Source organism: Bombina bombina, chromosome 1 (genome assembly GCF_027579735.1).
Source record: "Bombina bombina isolate aBomBom1 chromosome 1, aBomBom1.pri, whole genome shotgun sequence".
NCBI lineage: Eukaryota > Metazoa > Chordata > Amphibia > Anura > Bombinatoridae > Bombina > Bombina bombina.
The window spans coordinates 330,347,629-330,372,716 of NC_069499.1; the positions used below are offsets into that span (position 1 = coordinate 330,347,629).

Below are 25,088 nucleotides of genomic sequence, written 5' to 3' on the forward strand. Positions count from 1 at the left end.
CTGGGCAGAGTCTCACTTTTGCCACCTGTCAGCGATCCACATCCCAGGCGTAGAGAACTGGGAGGTGGATTTTCTAAGTCGTCAGACTTTTCATCCGGGGGAGTGGGAACTCCATCCGGAGGTGTTTGCTCAACTGGTCCATCGTTGGGGCAAACCAGAACTGGATCTTATGGCGTCTCGCCAGAACGCCAAGCTTCCTTGTTACGGATCCAGGGACCCGGGAGCAACGCTGATAGATGCTCTAGCAGCTCCTTGGTTCTTCAACCTGACCTATGTTTTTCCACCGTTTCCTCTGCTCCCTCGACTGATTGCCAAAATCAAACAGGAGAGAGCATCAGTGATTCTGATAGCGCCTGCGTGGCCACGCAGGACCTGGTATGCAGACCTAGTGGACATGTCATCTCTTCCACCATGAACTCTGCCTCTGAGGCAGGACCTAATACAAGGTCCTTTCAATCATCCAAATCTAATTTCTCTGAGACTGACTGCATGGAGATTGAACGCTTGATTTTATCAAGGCGTGGCTTCTCCGAGTCAGTCATTGATACCTTAATACAGGCTCGGAAGCCTGTCACCAGGAAAATCTACCATAAGATATGACGTAAATATCTTTATTGGTGTGAATCCAAGAGTTACTCATGGAGTAAGGTTAGGATTCCTAGGATATTGTCCTTTCTCCAAGAGGGTTTGGACAAAGGCTTATCAGCTAGTTCTTTAAAAGGACAGATCTCTGCTCTGTCTATTCTTTTGCACAAGCGTCTGGCAGAAGTTCCAGACGTCCAGGCATTTTGTCAGGCTTTGGTTAGGATTAAGCCTGTGTTTAAAACTGTTGTTCCCTGTGGAGCTTAAACTTGGTTCTTAAAGTTCTTCAGGGAGTTCCGTTTGAACCCCTTCATTCCATTGATATTAAACTTTTATCTTGGAAAGTTCTGTTTTTGATGGCTATTTCCTCGGCTCGAAGAGTTTCTGAGTTATCTGCCTTACATTGTGATTCTCCTTATCTGATTTTTCATTCAGACAAGGTAGTTCTGCGTACCAAACCTGGATTTTTACCTAAGGTGGTTTCTAACAGGAATATCAATCAAGAGATTGTTGTTCCATCATTGTGTCCTAATCCGTCTTCAAAGAAGGAACGTCTTTTTTGCATAATCTGGACGTAGTCCGTGCCTTGAAGTTTTACTTACAGGCTACTAAAGATTTTCGTCAAACATCTGCCCTGTTTGTCGTTTACTCTGGACAGAGGAGAGGTCAAAAAGCTTCGGCAACCTCTCTCTCCTTTTGGCTTTGGAGCATAATACGCTTAGCCTATGAGACTGCTGGACAGCAGCCCCCTGAAAGGATTACAGCTCATTCTACTAGAGCTGTGGCTCCCACCTGGGCCTTTAAAAATGAGGCCTCTGTTGAACAGATTTGCAAGGCTGCGACTTGGTCTTCGCTTCACACCTTTTCAAAATTTTACAAATTTGACACTTTTGCTTCTTCGGAGGCTGTTTTTGGGAGAAAGGTTCTACAGGCAGTGGTTCCTTCCGTTTAAGTTCCTGCCTTGTCCCTCCCATCATCCGTGTACTTTAGCTTTGGTATTGGTATCCCACAAGTAATGGATGATCCGTGGACTGGATACACTTAACAAGAGGAAACATAATTTATGCTTACCTGATAAATTTATTTCTCTTGTAGTGTATCCAGTCCACAGCCCGCCCTGTCCTTTTAAGGCAGGTCTAAATTTTAATTGAACTACAGTTACCACTGCACCCTATGGTTTCTCCTTTCTCGTCTTGTTTCGGTCGAATGACTGGATATGGCAGTGAGGGGAGGAGCTATATAGCAGCTCTGCTGTGGGTGATCCTCTTGCAACTTCCTGTTGGGAAGGAGAATATCCCACAAGTAATGGATGATCCGTGGACTGGATACACTACAAGAGAAATACATTTATCAGGTAAGCATAAATTATGTTTTTCTCCTATTATCAATTTTTCTTTGTTCTCTTGCTATCTTTATTTGAAAAAGAAGGTATCTAAGCTAAGGAGCCAGCAAATTGTTTGTTCAGAACCATGGACAGCACTTGTATATTGCTGTCCAATCAGCAAGGACAACACAGTTTGTTCACCAAAAATGGGCCGGCATCTAAACTTACATTCTTGCTTTTCAAACAAACATACCAAAAGAATGAAGAAAATTTGATAATAGGTGTAAATTAGAAAGTTGTTTAAAATTGCATGCTCTATTTGAATCACGAAAGAAAAAATTTGGGTTTGGTGTCCCTTTAAGCTATCCATATCATAATGATACTCTATTCTCTTTGTGATATGTGTGAAATTAGGAGGAACTGTTTTCCATAATCTCGCTATTTCAATTCTAACCACGGTGCAAATGATCATAATGAGTTTTCTATGTCTATTGTGAATCTGTGTTACTGGAAAGTGTAATAAGGCCTGCTCAGGGGACAACTTAATCTGGGTATGAAATATGATGCTGATTAGTGTAGACGTTTGGTCCCAAATGTCCTTAATATTTTCACAATGCCACCATATATGCATGTATGTGCCTCTATGTGGGCCGCCTCTGTAACATAGTTGAGTGTTTGCTATCTCGAGTTTGTTAGATCTTGTTGGGTAAAGGTACCATTTAAATGTTACGCTACACAAAATTTAGCAAGGGCACTATGAAGGCAAGCTTCTCAGTTATTTTTGTTACTTGTGATACCTATTGTATTGGTATCAATGTATAGTTGCTGATGAGAAGTGGTGCTAGCATTTAATACAACATTAGTACAAACAATAGGGATTAGAGTCCCTGGAAAGAAATGCTTTTATAGCACTCTTTGCCCAGACTGACTTGTAGAGGCAAAGATTGGGTTAAAATATAACTTTTAATTTGCTTTATTAAGAAGATGGGTAAACACAAACATTTTAAAATACTCTATCGTTTGTAGCTGAATTGAATTGTTTGTGAGGTCTATTACCACAAGATCTATTATCTAGAAACCACAATTAGACAGCCTGTTTCGTTCTTTTTAGAGCTCATCAGTAGCAGATAGATTTGTTTGTTACTGGCAATATGCTGGTCTGAGCGGGGAGGGTTTTTTTAATGGGGTTTTTCTATTGTTGTTTTTTTTCTGTAGTGTAGGGATCCCCCCTCACTATCCCCACCTCCCCCTTCAAGCGATCTCACTGTAGGGACCTACTTACCCCTCTAATTGTCCCCTTTTCTGTAGGGTAGTGGACCGATCCCTTCCTTTCCCCTTCCAAAAATGTTTTTGTAGCGTAGGGAACCCACTCCGCCTCCCTCCCATACCTCCCATGGCACCACCGCAGCTGATACAGAAAGTGATAGAGTTTCACAGTCTTTATCAGTGATCTGCCTTCATATAGTAAAGTAGCATGATCAGCGCTCCCTTACCATATGAAGACAAGATGCTTCTGTCCCCAGCAGCAGTCTTCTCTGTCTAAGCTGACAGTGGGGACACAGCATGCGCCCCTGTGTTGGACGTAGGTACTACGTCAACTTTGAACTCTGGACAAAGTACTGTGTGACGTAGTACCTATATCCATTTGGCTTAATGGGTTAATAGCCAAATGATAACCATTGTAATAGTGATCACCTGGTGTGAATAAATGTGCATCTGAGTAGAGGTTCATGTGGTCATCAAAATTATATTATTATACCCAAAGGCACTTACTTATATAAGGATAGCCCCTTCTTGTGACTATAGTTTTTAGAGAGAAGCACACGCCTGTTTACAACCTTGTTTATTATATGTACATTGTTTTCACACATTTTGATGTACAGTTACATATCATGATATATACATAAAATAATGGTATAGTTTGAATTTGCTGGAAATAAAAACAAAACAAATATGTGGGCTTCTCACTGATAAATTGCCTGCAGTGGGGCTTAATAGAAAAAGGTTTGCTAAGCCATGGCAGAGTAGAATTTTGCTTATGTCTCTTTATAACACACTATCTATAACTCGTTTAGCTGGTCCATCACTTTTCTGTCTGGCTCCTAAGTTGAACAGAAGCTTGACAATCTCTGGGGAATGTTTTTGTATAAAATCCTAGGCAATAGCTGCAGACAGGGATTTTACAATTTATACCTATCTGTATCTTATATAATTTAAATACTTTTTTGGTTTTTTAGAAGTATTTGATGTACTTAGATTATGAACTATTTGCTATTACTTACATGGCAATCACTGTTACTGAAAAAACAAAACTATGATCAAGAAGTCATTCAGTAGAAACCAATTATATTATATGATTTGGTTCTTTTTAGAAGTTCAGAACGAGAGAAGTTTGTTTCATTATTGACTGAAACTGGGGATCTGGATTCCGTACTCTCCGAGGAAGCCAAGACATGGGAAGAGCTGCATGCTGCATCACTAGAACTGGAAAGAATGACAAACCTTCCTGAGTCTAGGTAACCAGGACCAGTAAAATAATTGCCACTATAGTGAAAAAAATTATATGTATAAGAACATGTAACTTTATTACCATTGACCATCTATGTGTTTAACCCCCTCAGAGGGGTTAAACACACTTGTAGAGTACTGCTCTGGGTGATGCTGGTCCTGAGTGGAAACTGCCACTGAACCAATCAGTAGTGCTATTTAAACAGCTTTCATTGTTCAGATAGAGGCTGCAGTTTTAAGAGACTTTTTTTTCACAATCAGCAATGCACTACTGGGAACTAGCTGATGATTACGCACATATGCAGTCTAGATGTGCGACTAGCACTGCTTATTGGATGAGCGTCCGTTTACACTTGGGAAAAGCAGGTTGATAGTGATGAAATGACGTGCTTTAATGAACGACAGTATGTCATTTTCTTCTCTCTAATGGGTCTTTAAAGAGACAGTCTACTCCAGAATTTGTATTGTTTAAAAATATAGATAATCCCTTTATTATCCATTTCCCAGTTTTGCATAATCAATACAGTTATATTAATGCACGTTTTACCTCTGTGATTACCTTGTATCTAAGCCCCTGCAGACTGCCACCTTATTTCAGTTCTTTTGACAGACTTACATTTTAGCCAATCAGTGCCCTCTCATAAATAACTCCATGGGCTTGAGCACAATGTTATCTATATGGCACACATGAACCAACGCCATCAAGCTGTGAAAAACATGTCAAATGCATCCAGATAAAAGGCCGCCTTCAAAAATTAGCATATGAGCCTACCTAGGTTTAGCCTTCAACTAAGAATACCAAGAGAACAAAGCACATTTGATGATAAAAGTGAATTGGAGAGTTGTTTAAAATTGCATGCCTGATCTGAATCATGAAAGTTTCGTTTTCACTAGACTATCCCTTTTAAGATTGTATCACCTATTTCCAACATCCCTTTATGTCGAAATACTTCCAGATCAGTTTTTGCTATTAACTCTTATAAAGTGTAAGAAAAAGTAAAGAATTGATTATGATAATTTCTCTGTTACTGTTCACAGTGAAGCTGACATTACAATGGGGAAGCCAGACTTGATTCCCTCTACTCATCAGAAAGAAAAACAACTCTTAAGTGAAAGAGAGAAACTATGGGAAATTTTGCAAAAAACACAGGCAGCCCTTGCAAAGGCTCAAATGGAAAAAGAAAGAGGCAAGTTACAGAGAAAAAGTGCTGCTGATTGGATCAATGTTGGTTTCTGCTCGGGGCAAGCAGTAGTGCAGGGTAAATAGTCATAAAATTCCGAATAAGAGCATGTAATTTTTAGACTATTATGGCACTTTTGTGCCCCTTTATAATATTATTCTATCAGTTGTTTGTTTTTTTTGCCCTTTTTTACTTCTTTATAGTTTCTCCAAACATTGTTTAGGTCAACCATAGTAGGGAAGGACCACAGCACTTGAAATGTTATGTTTGTATGAGTGTGTGAAGATAAATATCAGTAATACGTTATTCCATGTTTGCTGTCACTATAAAAACAACAGATTCCTTATTTAAAAATCTGATTTTTTAATTATTAAAAAAAAATATATATCTTGCAACTTTTTTGCTTACTTTAACCGCTTAACAGGCTACTCACCAAGTCCTGGAAACCAGGAAGTGCACAATAGATGTACAAGACTTAAGGGAGCTGCATGGGGGGGGGGGGTTGTGTGTAATCCCCCTAATCTCAGCTCCCTTAAATCATAGAGACCCCTAAAACTCACAGTTTGAAAGGTATTTCAAACAGTATGTGTCTTGGGGGTATAAAGTACAAGTACATTTTAAAAAGAAATAAAATAAACATGTTTAAGCACTATATATCGCATTATAATAATCAAAAATGCCTACAAGACTCCCATGCCCCCTTATTTTAACGTCCAGAAGCCCCTCTTTAAATAAAGCCTCTATTTAAGTTTTAATAGCTAGGTAATCACTGTGGTTAATAGTGATCACCTGGCGTTCATAAATGTTCATTTATTTGAGCAGAAGGTCCACGCACAACATAATAGAATGTCTGGTACTCTCTTGCAAGCACACAGCTAGATTAAAAGCAACATGGAAGTGTTAGTTACAGCCTTTAGCCAAATGGTGATAGAACCACATCAAGGTCTCTTCCTCCCTGAGACCCTAACCTACAGCCCCACAATGCATGCGTTCAACCAACAACAGTTACACAGACCCTTTTGTAATTTCCTTAGACATATACAAAACATGGAAATGGACTACACTCGCAAACTGTAATAGGTACCCATCCCATGACCCTGCAAAACTCACAGCTCTGGGTGCTCTCCAGCACTCACAGACAGCTGCAGTGCTTTCAGTGACTCGGTTAGGTAACCCCAGACAAGCCTAGGTGCAAAGCCCATAGGAAAAATAACAAAACAAATTTGTTAACACATCACATAGAAAGTCTGGCACTCTATTGCAAGCACACAGCTAGATTAAATGTAAAATTGAAGTTAGATACAGCATCTTTCCAAATGATGATATGCCTAGGACCCTACATCAAGGTCTCTTCCTTGGTCCCTAGCCTACAGCCACACAATGAAACACAATGAGATACAAACAAGGGTGACACGGGCCTATGATCACCTGGTGTGAATAAATGTGCTTTAATTTTAGCAGCGGCTCATGGTAGACCCTACACAGAAATCAAAATGTTATATATATGTACTGTATGTGTGCGTGTATGTATATGTATGTGTGTATGTGTATATATATATATATAATATTATATATAGTCAAAAGGCCCTAATTTATATGATGATAACCCCCTTTTCACTATAGAGTTTAGAAAAAAAACAAACAGCATTGTTTATTTAAAGTTTTTAATACATTTTTTAATAAGAGGCATAGAGACCCCCAGCACCCATTGTTTTAGAGCCCAGAATCCCCACTTTAAAATAAAGCCCCCTATATAAATTTTAATAGGTGATCACTGTGATAATAGTGATCACCTGGCCAGGAACTTGCCCAAAATACCAGAGAATTTTTAGCATTTTTGCTATCACTCCATTTAAACAGAACTAGAGCCTTGTCTTTTTATTTACCTATCAAAACTACATTTTTTTGATGTAGGCCCATTTTCGTATATTTCATGCCACCCTTTTAAATCTTTAATTTTTCCACAAATGTATCACTGAAATTATTTACATAACACTTGTGCAATCATGACACAAAATTTTTAAGAAAATAGAAATTCGATAGTGCTACGTTACCATATGAAAAAAGATGCCTGCAGCTCAGGAACAGCAGCTCTTGGTTCTTACTTGACAGCTGAGACTGCTGGAGCTTCCTGAAGCTGCAACATAGATATATGTTATGCAGTACAATGGGCTTTGTGCCGCACAACCTAGATCTATGTCATATGGCTATAGGGGCTAAAGGGACAGTCTAGTCCAAAAAAAACTTTCATGATTCAAATAGGGCATGTAAATTTTAAACAATTTTCCAATTTACTTTTATCACCAATTTTTCTTTGTTCTCTTGGTATTCTTAGTTGAAAGCTTAACCTAGGAGCTTCATATGCTAATTTCTTAGACCTTGAAGGCCGCCTCTTAAGAATGCATTTTAACAGGTTTTTCACCACTAGAGGGTGTTAGTTCATGTTTTTCATATAGATAACACTGTGCTCATGCACGTGAAGTTACCTGGGAGCCATCACTGATTGGCTAAACTGCAAGTCTGTCAAAAGAACTGAAATAAAGGGGCAGTCTGCAGAGGCTTAGATACAAGATAGTCACAGAGGTAAAAAAAAATATATAAATATAACTGTGTTGGTTATGCAAAACTAGGGAATGGGTAAAAAAGGGATTATCTATACTTTTAAAACAATAACAATTCTGGTGTAGACTGTCCCTTTAAATGTGACCAGCATGTAAAAACTAAAAATAGCTCAGCACAGCTATTGGTTAAGGAATTATATATTTCTTCTGTTAAGTGTGATCAGTCCACGGGTCATCATTACTTCTGGGATATTACTCCTCCCCAACAGGAAGTGCAAGAGGATTCACCCAGCAGAGCTGCATATAGCTCCTCCCCTCTACGTCACTCCCAGTCATTCTCTTGCACCCAACGACTAGATAGGATGTGTGAGAGGACTATGGTGATTATACTTAGTTTTATATCTTCAATCAAAAGTTTGTTATTTTAAAATAGCACCGGAGTGTGTTATTACCTCTCTGGCAGAGTTTGAAGAAGAATCTACCAGAGTTTTGCTATGATTTTAGCCGGAGTAGTTAAGATCATATTGCTGTTCTCGGCCATCTGAGGAGTGAGGTAAACTTCAGATCAGGGGACAGCGGGCAGATGAATCTGCATAGAGGTATGTAGCAGTTTTTATTTTCTGACAATGGAATTGATGAGAAAATCCTGCCATACCGATATAATGTCATGTATGTATACTTTACACTTCAGTATTCTGGGGAATGGTACTTCACTAGAATTACACTGTAAGAAATACATAAAGCTGTTTAATAACTAGAGATTATGTTTAACGTTTTTGCTGGAATGTAAAATCGTTTTCATTTGCTGAGGTACTGTGTGAATAAATGTTTGGGCACTATTTTTCCACTTGGCAGTTGCTTAATCTGTTTTTCTGACAGTTTCTGTTCTCCCTCACTGCTGTGTGTGAGGGGGAGGGGCCGTTTTTTGGCGCTTTTACTATGCATCAAATATTTCAGTCAGCAACTCATTGTATTCCCTGCATGATCCGGTTCATCTCTACAGAGCTCAGGGGTCTTCAAAACTTATTTTGAGGGAGGTAATTTCTCTCAGCAGAGCTGTGAGAATTATAGTTTGCCTGAGATAAAAAACGTTTATTCTGTAATTTGTTTCCTGCTTTCAGAATTTGTTATCTTTGCTAATGGGATTAAACCTTTGCTAAAGTTGTGTTGTTTACAAGGATTGAGGCTATAACTGTTTCAATTTATTAATTTTCAACTGTCATAGATCTTCTGTGCTTCTTAAAGGCACAGTACGTTTTAATATTATTCTAATTGAATTGTATTTCCAAGTTGCAAGTTTATTTGCTAGTGTGTTAAACATGTCTGATTCAGAGGATGATACCTGTGTCATTTGTTGCAATGCCAAAGTGGAGCCCAATAGAAATTTATGTACTAACTGTATTGATGCTACTTTAAATAAAAGTCAGTCTGTACAAATTGAACAAATTTCACCAAACAACGAGGGGAGAGTTATGCCGACTAACTCGCCTCACGTGTCAGTACCTACATCTCCCGCTCAGAGGGAGGTGCGTGATATTGTAGCGCCTAGTACATCTGGGCGGCCATTACAAATCACATTACAGGATATGGCTACTGTTATGACTGAGGTTTTGGCTAAATTACCAGAACTAAGAGGTAAGCGTGATCACTCTGGGGTGAGAACAGAGTGCGCTGATAATATTAGGGCCATGTCAGACACTGCGTCACAGGTGGCAGAACATGAGGACGGAGAACTTCATTCTGTGGGTGACGGTTCTGATCCAAACAGACTGGATTCAGATATTTCAAATTTTAAATTTAAACTGGAAAACCTCCGTGTATTACTAGGGGAGGTGTTAGCGGCTCTGAATGATTGTAACACAGTTGCAATACCAGAGAAAATGTGTAGGTTGGATAAATATTTTGCGGTACCGACGAGTACTGAGGTTTTTCCTATACCTAAGAGACTTACTGAAATTGTTACTAAGGAGTGGGATAGACCCGGTGTGCCGTTCTCACCCCCTCCGATATTTAGAAAAATGTTTCCAATAGACGCCACCACAAGGGACTTATGGCAAACGGTCCCTAAGGTGGAGGGAGCAGTTTCTACCTTAGCTAAGCGTACCACTATCCCGGTGGAGGATAGCTGTGCTTTTTCAGATCCAATGGATAAAAAGTTAGAGGGTTACCTTAAGAAAATGTTTGTTCAACAAGGTTTTATATTGCAACCCCTTGCATGCATTGCGCCGATCACGGCTGCAGCGGCATTCTGGATTGAGTCTCTGGAAGAGAACATTGGTTCAGCTACTCTGGACGACATTACGGACAGGCTTAGAGTCCTTAAACTAGCTAATTCATTCATTTCGGAGGCCGTAGTACATCTTACTAAACTTACGGCGAAGAATTCAGGATTCGCCATTCAGGCACGCAGGGCGCTGTCGTTAAAATCCTGGTCAGCTGATGTTACTTCTAAGTCTAAATTGCTTAATATACCTTTCAAAGGGCAGACCTTATTCGGGCCCGGGTTGAAAGAGATTATCGCTGACATTACAGGAGGTAAAGGCCATGCCCTGCCTCAGGACAAAGCCAAAGCCAAGACTAGACGGTCTAATTTTCGTTCCTTTCGTAATTTCAAAGCAGGAGCAGCATCAACTTCCTCTGCACCAAAACAGGAAGGAGCTGTTGCTCGCTACAGACAAGGCTGGAAACCTAACCAGTCCTGGAACAAGGGCAAGCAGACTAGGAAACCTGCTGCTGCCCCTAAAACAGCATGAATTGAGGGCCCCCGATCCGGGATCGGATCTAGTGGGGGGCAGACTTTCTCTCTTCACCCAGGCTTGGGCAAGAGATGTTCAGGATCCCTGGGCGCTAGAGATAATATCTCAGGGATACCTTCTGGACTTCAAATACTCTCCTCCAAGAGAGAGATTTCATCTGTCAAGATTGTCAACAATCCAGACAAAGAAAGAGGCGTTTCTACGCTGCGTACAAGAGCTCTTGTTAATGGGAGTAATCCATCCAGTTCCACGATCGGAACAGGGACAGGGGTTTTACTCAAATCTGTTTGTGGTTCCCAAAAAAGAGGGAACTTTCAGACCAATCCTGGACTTAAAGATCCTAAACAAATTCCTAAGAGTTCCATCGTTCAAGATGGAGACTATTCGGACAATTTTACCTATGATCCAAGAGGGTCAATACATGACCACTGTAGATTTAAAAGATGCTTACCTTCACATACCGATTCACAAAGATCATTATCGGTACCTAAGGTTTGCCTTCCTAGACAGGCATTACCAGTTTGTGGCTCTTCCATTCGGATTGGCTACAGCTCCAAGAATCTTCACAAAGGTTCTGGGTGCTCTTCTGGCGGTACTAAGACCGCGGGGAATCTCGGTAGCTCCATACCTAGACGACATTCTGATACAAGCTTCAAGCTTTCAAACTGCCAAGTCTCATACAGAGTTAGTGCTGGCATTTCTAAGGTCACATGGATGGAAGGTGAACGAAAAGAAAAGTTCACTCGTTCCACTCACAAGAGTTCCCTTCCTGGGGACTCTTATAGATTCTGTAGAAATGAAGATTTACCTGACAGAGGACAGGCTAACAAGACTTCAAAGTGCTTGCCGCACCCTTCATTCCATTCAACACCCGTCAGTGGCTCAATGCATGGAGGTAATCGGCTTAATGGTAGCGGCAATGGACATAGTACCCTTTGCACGCTTACACCTCAGACCACTGCAACTGTGCATGCTAAGTCAGTGGAATGGGGATTACTCAGACTTATCCCCTTCTCTGAATCTGGATCAAGAGACCAGAAATTCTCTTCTATGGTGGCTTTCTCGGCCACATCTGTCCAGGGGGATGCCATTCAGCAGACCAGACTGGACAATTGTAACAACCGACGCCAGCCTTCTAGGTTGGGGTGCCGTCTGGAATTCTCTGAAGGCTCAGGGACAATGGAGTCAGGAGGAGAGTCTCCTGCCAATAAACATTCTGGAATTGAGAGCAGTTCTCAATGCCCTCCTGGCTTGGCCCCAGTTGACAACTCGGGGGTTCATCAGGTTTCAGTCGGACAACATCACGACTGTAGCTTACATCAACCATCAGGGAGGGACAAGAAGCTCCCTAGCTATGATGGAAGTATCAAAGATAATTTGCTGGGCAGAGTCTCACTCTTGCCACCTGTCAGCAATCCACATCCCGGGAGTGGAGAACTGGGAGGCGGATTTCTTAAGTCGTCAGACTTTTCATCCGGGGGAGTGGGAACTTCATCCGGAGGTCTTTGCCCAAATACTTCGACGTTGGGGCAAACCAGAGATAGATCTCATGGCGTCTCGACAGAACGCCAAGCTTCCTCGTTACGGGTCCAGATCCAGGGATCCAGGAGCAGTCCTGATAGATGCTCTGACAGCACCTTGGGACTTCAGGATGGCTTACGTGTTTCCACCCTTCCCGTTGCTTCCTCGATTGATTGCCAGAATCAAACAAGAGAGAGCATCAGTGATTCTAATAGCACCTGCGTGGCCACGCAGGACTTGGTATGCAGACCTGGTGGACATGTCATCCTGTCCACCTTGGTCTCTACCTCTGAAACAGGACCTTCTGATACAGGGTCCCTTCAAACATCAAAATCTAACTTCTCTGAAGCTGACTGCTTGGAAATTGAACGCTTGATTTTATCAAGACGTGGATTTTCTGAGTCAGTTATTGATACCTTAATACAGGCTAGGAAACCATAAGATATGGCGTAAATACCTATATTGGTGTGAATCCAAAGGTTACTCTTGGAGTAAGGTTAGGATTCCTAGGATATTGTCTTTTCTACAAGAAGGTTTAGAAAAGGGTTTATCTGCTAGTTCATTAAAGGGACAGATCTCAGCTCTGTCCATTCTGTTACACAAACGTCTGTCAGAAGTTCCTGACGTCCAGGCTTTTTGTCAGGCTTTGGCCAGAATTAAGCCTGTGTTTAAAACTGTTGCTCCACCATGGAGTTTAAACCTTGTTCTTAATGTTTTACAGGGCGTTCCGTTTGAACCCCTTCATTCCATTGATATAAAGTTGTTATCTTGGAAAGTTCTATTTTTAATGGCTATTTCCTCGGCTCGAAGAGTCTCTGAATTATCAGCCTTACATTGTGATTCTCCTTATTTGATTTTTCATTCGGATAAGGTAGTCCTGCGTACTAAACCTGGGTTCTTACCTAAGGTAGTTACTAACAGGAATATCAATCAAGAGATTGTTGTTCCTTCTTTATGCCCAAATCCTTCTTCAAAGAAGGAACGTCTACTGCACAACCTGGATGTAGTCCGTGCTCTAAAATTTTACTTACAGGCAACTAAGGAATTTCGACAAACGTCTTCTCTGTTTGTCATTTACTCTGGGCAGAGGAGAGGTCAAAAAGCTTCCGCTACCTCTCTTTCTTTTTGGCTTCGTAGCATAATTCGTTTAGCTTATGAGACTGCTGGACAGCAGCCTCCTGAAAGAATTACAGCTCATTCTACTAGAGCTGTGGCTTCCACTTGGGCCTTCAAGAATGAGGCCTCTGTTGAACAGATTTGCAAGGCTGCAACTTGGTCTTCGCTTCATACTTTTTCCAAATTTTACAAATTTGACACTTTTGCTTCATCGGAGGCTATTTTTGGGAGAAAGGTTCTTCAGGCAGTGGTTCCTTCTGTATAAAGAGCCTGCCTATCCCTCCCGTCATCCGTGTACTTTTGCTTTGGTATTGGTATCCCAGAAGTAATGATGACCCGTGGACTGATCACACTTAACAGAAGAAAACATAATTTATGCTTACCTGATAAATTCCTTTGTTCTGTAGTGTGATCAGTCCACGGCCCGCCCTGTTTTTAAGGCAGGTAAATATTTTTTAATTTATACTCCAGTCACCACTTCACCCTTGGCTTTTCCTTTCTCGTTGGTCCTTGGTCGAATGACTGGGAGTGACGTAGAGGGGAGGAGCTATATGCAGCTCTGCTGGGTGAATCCTCTTGCACTTCCTGTTGGGGAGGAGTAATATCCCAGAAGTAATGATGACCCGTGGACTGATCACACTACAGAAGAAAGGAATTTATCAGGTAAGCATAAATTATGTTTTCATCTGAAAAAGCTTATTAACATTTTGTCTACAAATAGCTTTTTGATAAAGTTTTGCTGATAAATGTTTCTATTGGAATTGTATCTACCCTTTAGTACTTTGTTCTTTCTGTGTGATACTAGGAATATCTATTGTTTTTTTGTTCCACTTTAACAATGTTGTCAATGATTTCCTCTCCTGCAGTGGATGATGAGTTGCTAGCGCTGCAAAAACAGTCATCTGGACTTGCATCTTCAAGATCCCAAACCCAGAATGAGACAGACAGGCTACTGGAGGCTTGTATTAAAGACATGGGACTGTTGCGTGTTCTACCAGATCTAAAGCCGAAAATAAAATAGTTATATCTGGAATATGCTGCTTATAAAGAAATGGAACCAGTTTTGTAAATGGACACATTTCAAACAAAAACATACCCCTACCAGAAAGTTTTAATAAAAGAAATGTGCAATACAGATGTGCATTCAGTTTGTCACAAATGCACAATCCTCACAAAAAGTTAACAAAACTAATTTAAAGAATAACAAACATATTAACATATATACGTTATGCTTAAAATTAGGTCTTCAAGTTTAAATTACCTATAGCGCGGTGATTGGCCACGCTAATCCGAGCTTTCTTCACAGGACCTGCGCTAAAGGAGAAGCTCTGGGGTCCATGGCACACTGAAGAAAGGTTGGATTAGCGCGGCTCCCCACTGTGCATAGGTAAGTACCTAAAGGTGACACTGTGCCACACATTAATTTTAATGAAAACAAATGTAAATGTTAACTAATATTCATTTTGACTTAGTGCAGCACATGAATGTTCTGATAAACTAATTTTTCAGAATATTTGTTCGGAATGACTCTTCTGAAACAAATGATGCAGTGCTGTACATGTCTAAATTGTGCACCCAGATTTCACAGATGGTCTGTGCATGGTTTCTTAACATTAGTGGTTTAGACTCTCCATAATATTCATCTCAAACGTGGACATACTATAAATGTTGCAAGTCAGTGAACATTAATTCTACAATTTTTTTTTTTAATCTATATTACTGTATGCATTTACTTTTTACAGACAATTGCATTTCACATAACAAACCTGCAGAGGGCGAGATTGCTTCTTTTTTTTTTTTTACTGACGCTGCAAAACTCAATGTAGCAGCAACTAAAGAATAATATTGCTAATTATTGTTTTTGGAAAGATCTCTCAAAATATCCTGCATTTTTAAGATTGGAGATATGTCATGAAGATTTTGATAAAAGAAAATAACAAAAAAAGTATTTACATTTAAAAAGGTGTGCACATTTTGACAAAAGATTTTTAAACGTGTTCTTAAAATTGTAAAAATGTATTTTTGGTCTTTCAGGAGGACGATGGTGAAAGGAACACAATTGTCCTCCTGAAAGACCAAAAATACATTTTTACAATTTTAAGAACACGTTTAAAAATCTTTGTCAAAATGTGCACACCTTTTTAAATGTAAATACTTTATTTGTTTCTCTTGTTCCTCCATAAGAACATTTTCTATAATCTGCTATTTCTCAGACAATTTTTTTATGTTAAAAAACTTAGCTGGTTAGCATGTAATGTAGGTGTTCTTGGAAGCTTTGTATTTATTTTAACCTCCATATGTTAATGAGGAAACCCAAATAAACTGCTATAAATCAGTTCCTGGTGTGTGTAGCTTGATGCAATATGTAATGTTTTCTTCTTCAGTGTGATTTATTTGTCTGATCTGGTAATAAATTACAGTCTACTGTAGTCTTTTGATTTACCTGCTTTTTGCTTCAGTAAATTAGACAAACTGACAATTCCCTTCTGTAGGTGACTTTACTCTGCAAATTTCAGAAATACAATTGTTCTCAGCAGCCTTCATTTTTCCACTTGAAAATAGCTTTTTACTCATCCACTTTCAGTCCAAAATTACTTATCAGTATGCAAATGAAACCGTTAAATTCCGTTAATAATTTTTTCTAATAAGCTTTACAAATGCATTCCTTTGAGTGAAAAATAGGGCAAATCAATTCAAACCTATAGTTCCTACGTCTCATATATATATAGTATGCATGGTAAGGATATAAAATATCAGCTCCAGATATTAATACTGAATTACCTTAAAGGGATTTTAATAAATATAAACACATTTGTACTTGAATTTACAGGATTATTTTGTTTGATATACCCATTTTGATGATTGCTTTAATGGAGTGTTAAAAAAATATTATTTTCATCTCCATAATTTTTTTTTTCTCTTGTAAGGTGTATCCAGTCCACGGATCATCCATTACTTGTGGGATATTCTCATTCCCAACAGGAAGTTGCAAGAGGACACCCACAGCAGAGCTGTTATATAGCTCCTCCCCTAACTGTCATAGCCAGTCATTCTCTTACAACTCTCAACAAGCTAGGACGTTGTAGGAGAGAGTGGTTAAATATAGCTAGTTTATTTTCTTCAATCAAAAGTTTGTTATTTCTTCTGTTAAGTGTGATCAGTCCACGGGTCATCATTACTTCTGGGATATTACTCCTCCCCAACAGGAAGTGCAAGAGGATTCACCCAGCAGAGCTGCATATAGCTCCTCCCCTCTACATCACTCCCAGTCATTCTCTTGCACCCAACGACTAGATAGGATGTGTGAGAGGACTATGGTGATTATACTTAGTTTTATATCTTCAATCAAAAGTTTGTTATTTTAAAATAGCACCGGAGTGTGTTATTATCTCTCTGGCAGAGTTTGAAGAAGAATCTACCAGAGTTTTTGTTATGATTTTAGCCGGAGTAGTTAAGATCATATTGCTGTTTCTCGGCCATCTGAGGAGAGGTAAACTTCAGATCAGGGGACAGCGGGCAGATGAATCTGCATAGAGGTATGTAGCAGTTTTTATTTTCTGACAATGGAATTGATGAGAAAATCCTGCCATACCGATATAATGTCATGTATGTATACTTTACACTTCAGTATTCTGGGGAATGGTACTTCACTAGAATTACACTGTATGAAATACATAAAGCTGTTTAATAACTAGAGATTATGTTTAACGTTTTTGCTGGAATGTAAAATCGTTTTCATTTGCTGAGGTACTGAGTGAATAAATGTTTGGGCACTATTTTTCCACTTGGCAGTTGCTTAATCTGTTTTCTGACAGTTTCTGTTCTCCCTCACTGCTGTGTGTGAGGGGGAGGGGCCGTTTTTTGGCGCTTTCACTACGCATCAAATATTTCAGTCAGCAACTCATTGTATTCCCTGCATGATCCGGTTCATCTCTACAGAGCTCAGGGGTCTTCAAAACTTATTTTGAGGGAGGTAATTTCTCTCAGCAGAGCTGTGAGAATTATAGTTTGACTGGGATAAAAAACGTTTATTCTGTAATTTGTTTCCTGCTTTCAGAATTTGTTATCTTTGCTAATGGGATTAAACCTTTGCTAAAGTTGTGTTGTTTACAAGGATTGAGGCTATAACTGTTTCAATTTATTAATTTTCAACTGTCATAAATCTTCTGTGCTTCTTAAAGGCACAGTACGTTTTAATATTATTCTAATTGAATTGTATTTCCAAGTTGCAAGTTTATTTGCTAGTGTGTTAAACATGTCTGATTCAGAGGATGATACCTGTGTCATTTGTTGCAATGCCAAAGTGGAGCCCAATAGAAATTTATGTACTAACTGTATTGATGCTACTTTAAATAAAAGTCAATCTGTACAAATTGAACAAATTTCACCAAACAACGAGGGGAGAGTTATGCCGACTAACTCGCCTCACGTGTCAGTACCTACATCTCCCGCTCAGAGGGAGGTGCGTGATATTGTAGCGCCGAGTACATCTGGGCGGCCATTACAAATCACATTACAGGATATGGCTACTGTTATGACTGAGGTTTTGGCTAAATTACCAGAACTAAGAGGTAAGCGTGATCACTCTGGGGTGAGAACAGAGTGCGCTGATAATATTAGGGCCATGTCAGACACTGCGTCACAGGTGGCAGAACATGAGGACGGAGAACTTCATTCTGTGGGTGACGGTTCTGATCCAAACAGACTGGATTCAGATATTTCAAATTTTAAATTTAAACTGGAAAACCTCCGTGTATTACTAGGGGAGGTGTTAGCGGCTCTGAATGATTGTAACACAGTTGCAATACCAGAGAAAATGTGTAGGTTGGATAAATATTTTGCGGTACCGACGAGTACTGAGGTTTTTCCTATACCTAAGAGACTTACTGAAATTGTTACTAAGGAGTGGGATAGACCCGGTGTGCCGTTCTCACCCCCTCCGATATTTAGAAAAATGTTTCCAATAGACGCCACCACAAGGGACTTATGGCAAACGGTCCCTAAGGTGGAGGGAGCAGTTTCTACCTTAGCTAAGCGTACCACTATCCCGGTGGAGGATAGCTGTGCTTTTTCAGATCCAATGGATAAAAAGTTAGAGGGTTACCTTAAGAAAATGTTTGTTCAACAAGGTTTTATATTGCAACCCCTTGCATGCATTGCGCCGATCACGGCTGCAGCGGCATTCTGGATTGAGTCTCTGGAAGAGAACATTGGTTCAGCTACTCTGGACGACATTACGGACAGGCTTAGAGTCCTTAAACTAGCTAATTCATTCATTTCGGAGGCCGTAGTACATCTTACTAAACTTACGGCGAAAAATTCAGGATTCGCCATTCAGGCACGCAGGGCGCTGTGGCTAAAATCCTGGTCAGCTGATGTTACTTCTAAGTCTAAATTGCTTAATATACCTTTCAAAGGGCAGACCTTATTCGGGCCCGGGTTGAAAGAGATTATCGCTGACATTACAGGAGGTAAAGGCCATGCCCTGCCTCAGGACAAAGCCAAGACTAGACAGTCTAATTTTCGTTCCTTTCGTAATTTCAAAGCAGGAGCAGCATCAACTTCCTCTGCACCAAAACAGGAAGGAGCTGTTGCTCGCTACAGACAAGGCTGGAAACCTAACCAGTCCTGGAACAAGGGCAAGCAGACTAGGAAACCTGCTGCTGCCCCTAAAACAGCATGAATTGAGGGCCCCCGATCCGGGATCGGATCTAGTGGGGGGCAGACTTTCTCTCTTCGCCCAGGCTTGGGCAAGAGATGTTCAGGATCCCTGGGCGCTAGAGATAATATCTCAGGGATACCTACTGGACTTCAAATACTCTCCTCCAAGAGAGAGATTTCATCTGTCAAGATTGTCAACAATCCAGACAAAGAAAGAGGCGTTTCTACGCTGCGTACAAGAGCTCTTGTTAATGGGAGTAATCCATCCAGTTCCACGATCGGAACAGGGACAGGGGTTTTACTCAAATCTGTTTGTGGTTCCCAAAAAAGAGGGAACTTTCAGACCAATCCTGGAATTAAAGATCCTAAACAAATTCCTAAGAGTTCCATCGTTCAAGATGGAGACTATTCGGACAATTTTACCTATGATCCAAGAGGGTCAGTACATGACCACTGTAGATTTAAAAGATGCTTACCTTCACATACCGATTCACAAAGATCATTATCGGTACCTAAGGTTTGCCTTCCTAGACAGGCATTACCAGTTTGTGGCTCTTCCATTCGGATTGGCTACAGCTTCAAGAATCTTCACAAAGGTTCTGGGTGCTCTTCTGGCGGTACTAAGACCGCGGGGAATCTCGGTAGCTCCATACCTAGACGACATTCTGATACAAGCTTCAAGCTTTCAAACTGCCAAGTCTCATACAGAGTTAGTGCTGGCATTTCTAAGGTCACATGGATGGAAGGTGAACGAAAAGAAAAGTTCACTCGTTCCACTCACAAGAGTTCCCTTCCTGGGGACTCTTATAGATTCTGTAGAAATGAAGATTTACCTGACAGAGGACAGGCTAACAAGACTTCAAAGTGCTTGCCGCACCCTTCATTCCATTCAACACCCGTCAGTGGCTCAATGCATGGAGGTAATCGGCTTAATGGTAGCGGCAATGGACATAGTACCCTTTGCACGCTTACACCTCAGACCACTGCAACTGTGCATGCTAAGTCAGTGGAATGGGGATTACTCAGACTTATCCCCTTCTCTGAATCTGGATCAAGAGACCAGAAATTCTCTTCTATGGTGGCTTTCTCGGCCACATCTGTCCAGGGGGATGCCATTCAGCAGACCAGACTGGACAATTGTAACAACAGACGCCAGCCTTCTAGGTTGGGGTGCCGTCTGGAATTCTCTGAAGGCTCAGGGACAATGGAGTCAGGAGGAGAGTCTCCTGCCAATAAACATTCTGGAATTGAGAGCAGTTCTCAATGCCCTCCTGGCTTGGCCCCAGTTGACAACTCGGGGCTTCATCAGGTTTCAGTCGGACAACATCACGACTGTAGCTTACATCAACCATCAGGGAGGGACAAGAAGCTCCCTAGCTATGATGGAAGTATCAAAGATAATTCGCTGGGCAGAGTCTCACTCTTGCCACCTGTCAGCAATCCACATCCCGGGAGTGGAGAACTGGGAGGCGGATTTCTTAAGTCGTCAGACTTTTCATCCGGGGGAGTGGGAACTTCATCCGGAGGTCTTTGCCCAAATACTTCGACGTTGGGGCAAACCAGAGATAGATCTCATGGCGTCTCGTCAGAACGCCAAGCTTCCTCGCTACGGGTCCAGATCCAGGGATCCGGGAGCGGTTCTGATAGATGCTTTGACAGCACCTTGGACCTTCGGGATGGCTTATGTGTTTCCACCCTTCCCGATGCTTCCTCGATTGATTGCCAGAATCAAACAAGAGAGAGCATCAGTGATTCTAATAGCACCTGCGTGGCCACGCAGGACTTGGTATGCAGACCTGGTGGACATGTCATCCTGTCCACCTTGGTCTCTACCTCTGAAACAGGACCTTCTGATACAGGGTCCCTTCAAACATCAAAATCTAACTTCTCTGAAGCTGACTGCTTGGAAATTGAACGCTTGATTTTATCAAGACGTGGGTTTTCTGAGTCAGTTATTGATACCTTAATACAGGCTAGGAAACCTGTTACCAGAAAGATTTACCATAAGATATGGCGTAAATACCTATATTGGTGTGAATCCAAAGGTTACTCTTGGAGTAAGGTTAGGATTCCTAGGATATTGTCTTTTCTACAAGAAGGTTTAGAAAAGGGTTTATCTGCTAGTTCATTAAAGGGACAGATCTCAGCTCTGTCCATTCTGTTACACAAACGTCTGTCAGAAGTTCCTGACGTCCAGGCTTTTTGTCAGGCTTTGGCCAGGATTAAGCCTGTGTTTAAAACTGTTGCTCCACCATGGAGTTTAAACCTTGTTCTTAATGTTTTACAGGGCGTTCCGTTTGAACCCCTTCATTCCATTGATGTAAAGTTATTATCTTGGAAAGTTCTATTTTTAATGGCTATTTCCTCGGCTCGAAGAGTCTCTGAATTATCAGCCTTACATTGTGATTCTCCTTATTTGATTTTTCATTCGGATAAGGTAGTCCTGCGTACTAAACCTGGGTTCTTACCTAAGGTAGTTACTAACAGGAATATCAATCAAGAGATTGTTGTTCCTTCTTTATGCCCAAATCCTTCTTCAAAGAAGGAACGTCTACTGCACAACCTGGATGTAGTCCGTGCTCTAAAATTTTACTTACAGGCAACTAAGGAATTTCGACAAACGTCTTCTCTGTTTGTCATTTACTCTGGGCAGAGGAGAGGTCAAAAAGCTTCCGCTACCTCTCTTTCTTTTTGGCTTCGTAGCATAATTCGTTTAGCTTATGAGACTGCTGGACAGCAGCCTCCTGAAAGAATTACAGCTCATTCTACTAGAGCTGTGGCTTCCACTTGGGCCTTCAAGAATGAGGCCTCTGTTGAACAGATTTGCAAGGCTGCAACTTGGTCTTCGCTTCATACTTTTTCCAAATTTTACAAATTTGACACTTTTGCTTCATCGGAGGCTATTTTTGGGAGAAAGGTTCTTCAGGCAGTGGTTCCTTCTGTATAAAGAGCCTGCCTATCCCTCCCGTCATCCGTGTACTTTTGCTTTGGTATTGGTATCCCAGAAGTAATGATGACCCGTGGACTGATCACACTTAACAAAAGAAAACATAATTTATGCTTACCTGATAAATTCCTTTCTTCTGTAGTGTGATCAGTCCACGGCCCGCCCTGTTTTTAAGGCAGGTAAATATTTTTTAATTTATACTCCAGTCACCACTTCACCCTTGGCTTTTCCTTTCTCGTTGGTCCTTGGTCGAATGACTGGGAGTGACGTAGAGGGGAGGAGCTATATGCAGCTCTGCTGGGTGAATCCTCTTGCACTTCCTGTTGGGGAGGAGTAATATCCCAGAAGTAATGATGACCCGTGGACTGATCACACTACAGAAGAAAGGAATTTATCAGGTAAGCATAAATTATGTTTTTTAAATAGTACCGGAGTTGTGCTATTTTATCTCAGGCAGTAAATAGAAGAAGAATCTGCCTGAGGTTTCTATGATCTTAGCAGGTTGTAACTAAGATCCATTGCTATTCTCACATATGTCTGAGGGGATTACACAGATGAGGTAACTTCAGCGAGAGAATGGCGTGCAGTTTATTCTGCTATCAGGTATGTGCAGTTATAATTTTTTCTAGAGATGGAAAACACTAGAAAATGCTGCTGATACCAGATTAATGTAAGTTAAGCCTGAATACAGTGATTTAATAACGACTGGTATCATAATAACGACTGGTATCATGCTTACTCCCAGGGGTAATACCCTTATGATATTTACAATATAAAACGTTTGCTGGCATGTTTAATCGTTTTTATATATGCTTTGGTGATAAAACTTTATTGGGGCCTAGTTTTTTCCACATGGCTGGCTTAAATTTTGACTAGAAACAATTTCCACTGTTGTAGTATAAAAGTTACAGTTGGTGCAGTTAAAATTACAACCTGTGACATCCAGCTTCCCTCAAAGGCCCTCTGAATGCTATAGGACATCTCTAAAGGGCCCAAAGGCTTTCCAAAGTCGTTTATTGGGGAAGGTAGGGCCACAGCTTGCTGTGGCAGTTGGTTGTGACTGTTAAAAAACGTCTATTTCGTTTTTTTGATCCGTTTTTTGAACTAAGGGGTTAATCATTCATTTGCAAGTGGGTGCAATGCTCTGTTAGCCTATTATACACACTGTAAAAATTTCGTTTGATTTACTGCATTTTTTCACTGTTTTTCAAATTCTGCCAAAATTTGTTTCTCTTAAAGGCACAGTACCGTTTTTTATATTTGCTTGTTAACTTGATTTAAAGTGTTTTCCAAGCTTGCTAGTCTTATTGCTATTCTGTATAAACATGTCTGACATAGAAGAAACTCCTTGTTTATTATGTTTAAAAGCCATGGTGGAACCCCCTCTTAGAATGTGTACCAAATGTACTGATTTCATTTTATGCAATAAAGATAATTTCTTTCATGTAATTAGCAAGAGTCCATGAGCTAGTGACGTATGGGATATACATTCCTACCAGGAGGGGCAAAGTTTCCCAAACCTCAAAATGCCTATAAATACACCCCTCACCACACCCACAAATCAGTTTTACAAACTTTGCCTCCTATGGAGGTGGTGAAGTAAGTTTGTGCTAGATTCTACGTTGATATGCGCTCCGCAGCAGGTTGGAGCCCGGTTTTCCTCTCAGCGTGCAGTGAATGTCAGAGGGATGTGAGGAGAGTATTGCCTATTTGAATGCAGTGATCTCCTTCTACGGGGTCTATTTCATAGGTTCTCTGTTATCGGTCGTAGAGATTCATCTCTTACCTCCCTTTTCAGATCGACGATATACTCTTATATATACCATTTCCTCTACTGATTCTCGTTTCAGTACTGGTTTGGCTTTCTACTACATGTAGATGAGTGTCCTGGGGTAAGTAAGTCTTATTTTCTGTGACACTCTAAGCTATGGTTGGGCACTTTTATATAAAGTTCTAAATATATGTATTCAAACATTTATTTGCCTTGACTCAGGATGTTCAACGTTCCTTATTTCAGACAGTCAGTTTCATATTTGGGATAATGCATATGAATTAATAATTTTTTCTTACCTTAAAAATTTGACTTTTCCCTGTGGGCTGTTAGGCTTGCGGGGGCTGAAAATGCTTCATTTTATTGCGTCATTCTTGGCGCGGACTTTTTTGTCGCAAAATTTTTTTCTGTTTCCGCCGTCATACGTGTCGCCGGAAGTTGCGTCATTTTTGACGTTTTTTTGCGCCAAAGGTGTCGGCGTTCCGGATGTGGCGTCATTTTGGCGCCAAATAATGTGGGCGTCTTTTTTGGCGCTAAAAAAATATGGGCGTCACTATTGTCTCCACGTTATTTAAGTCTCATTATTTTGTGCTTCTGGTTGCTAGAAGCTTGTTCTATGGCATTTTTTTCCCATTCCTGAAACTGTCATTTAAGGAATTTGATCAATTTTGCTTTATATGTTGTTTTTTCTATTACATATTGCAAGATGTCCCACGTTGAAGCTGAGTCAGAAGATACTTCTGGAAAATCCCTGCCTGGTGCTGGAGCTACCAAAGCTAAGTATATCTGCTGTAAACTTTTGGTATCTTTTCCTCCAGCTGTTGTTTGTACTGTTTGTCATGACAAACTTGCTAATGCAGATAATATTTCCTTTAGTACTGTTACATTACCTGTTGCTGTTCCGTCAACATCTAATACTCAGAGTGTTCCTGATAACATAAGAGATTTTGTTTCTAAATCCATTAAGAAGGCTATGTCTGTTATTCCTCCTTCTAGTAAACGTAAAAAGTCTTTTAAAACTGCTCATTTTTCAGATGAATTTTTAACTGAACATCATCATTCTGATACTGATATTGGTTCTTCTGATTCAGAAGATTCTGTCTCAGAGGTTGATGCTGATAAATCTTCATATTTATTTAAAATGGAATTTATTTGTTCTT

At 40.5% G+C, this 25,088-nt stretch overlaps 1 protein-coding gene across 2 annotated transcripts in view; it reads left to right on the forward strand.

The window, feature by feature from the left end:
* LOC128645261 (uncharacterized) overlaps nt 1-14,684 on the forward strand; it is a 50,089-nt gene extending 35,405 nt beyond the window's left edge. Inside the window, exons 4-6 of one of the 2 annotated variants that reach the window (XM_053698112.1) lie at nt 4,279-4,422; nt 5,453-5,601; nt 14,416-14,684. In XM_053698112.1, coding sequence (XP_053554087.1) covers nt 4,279-4,422; nt 5,453-5,601; nt 14,416-14,570 — 448 coding nt within the window. In that variant the 3' untranslated portion in view covers nt 14,571-14,684. The remainder of the gene's footprint in view (nt 1-4,278; nt 4,423-5,452; nt 5,602-14,415) is intronic. The other variant, XM_053698113.1, reaches the window with a different exon arrangement.
* The last annotated feature ends 10,404 nt before the right edge of the window (nt 14,685-25,088 follow it).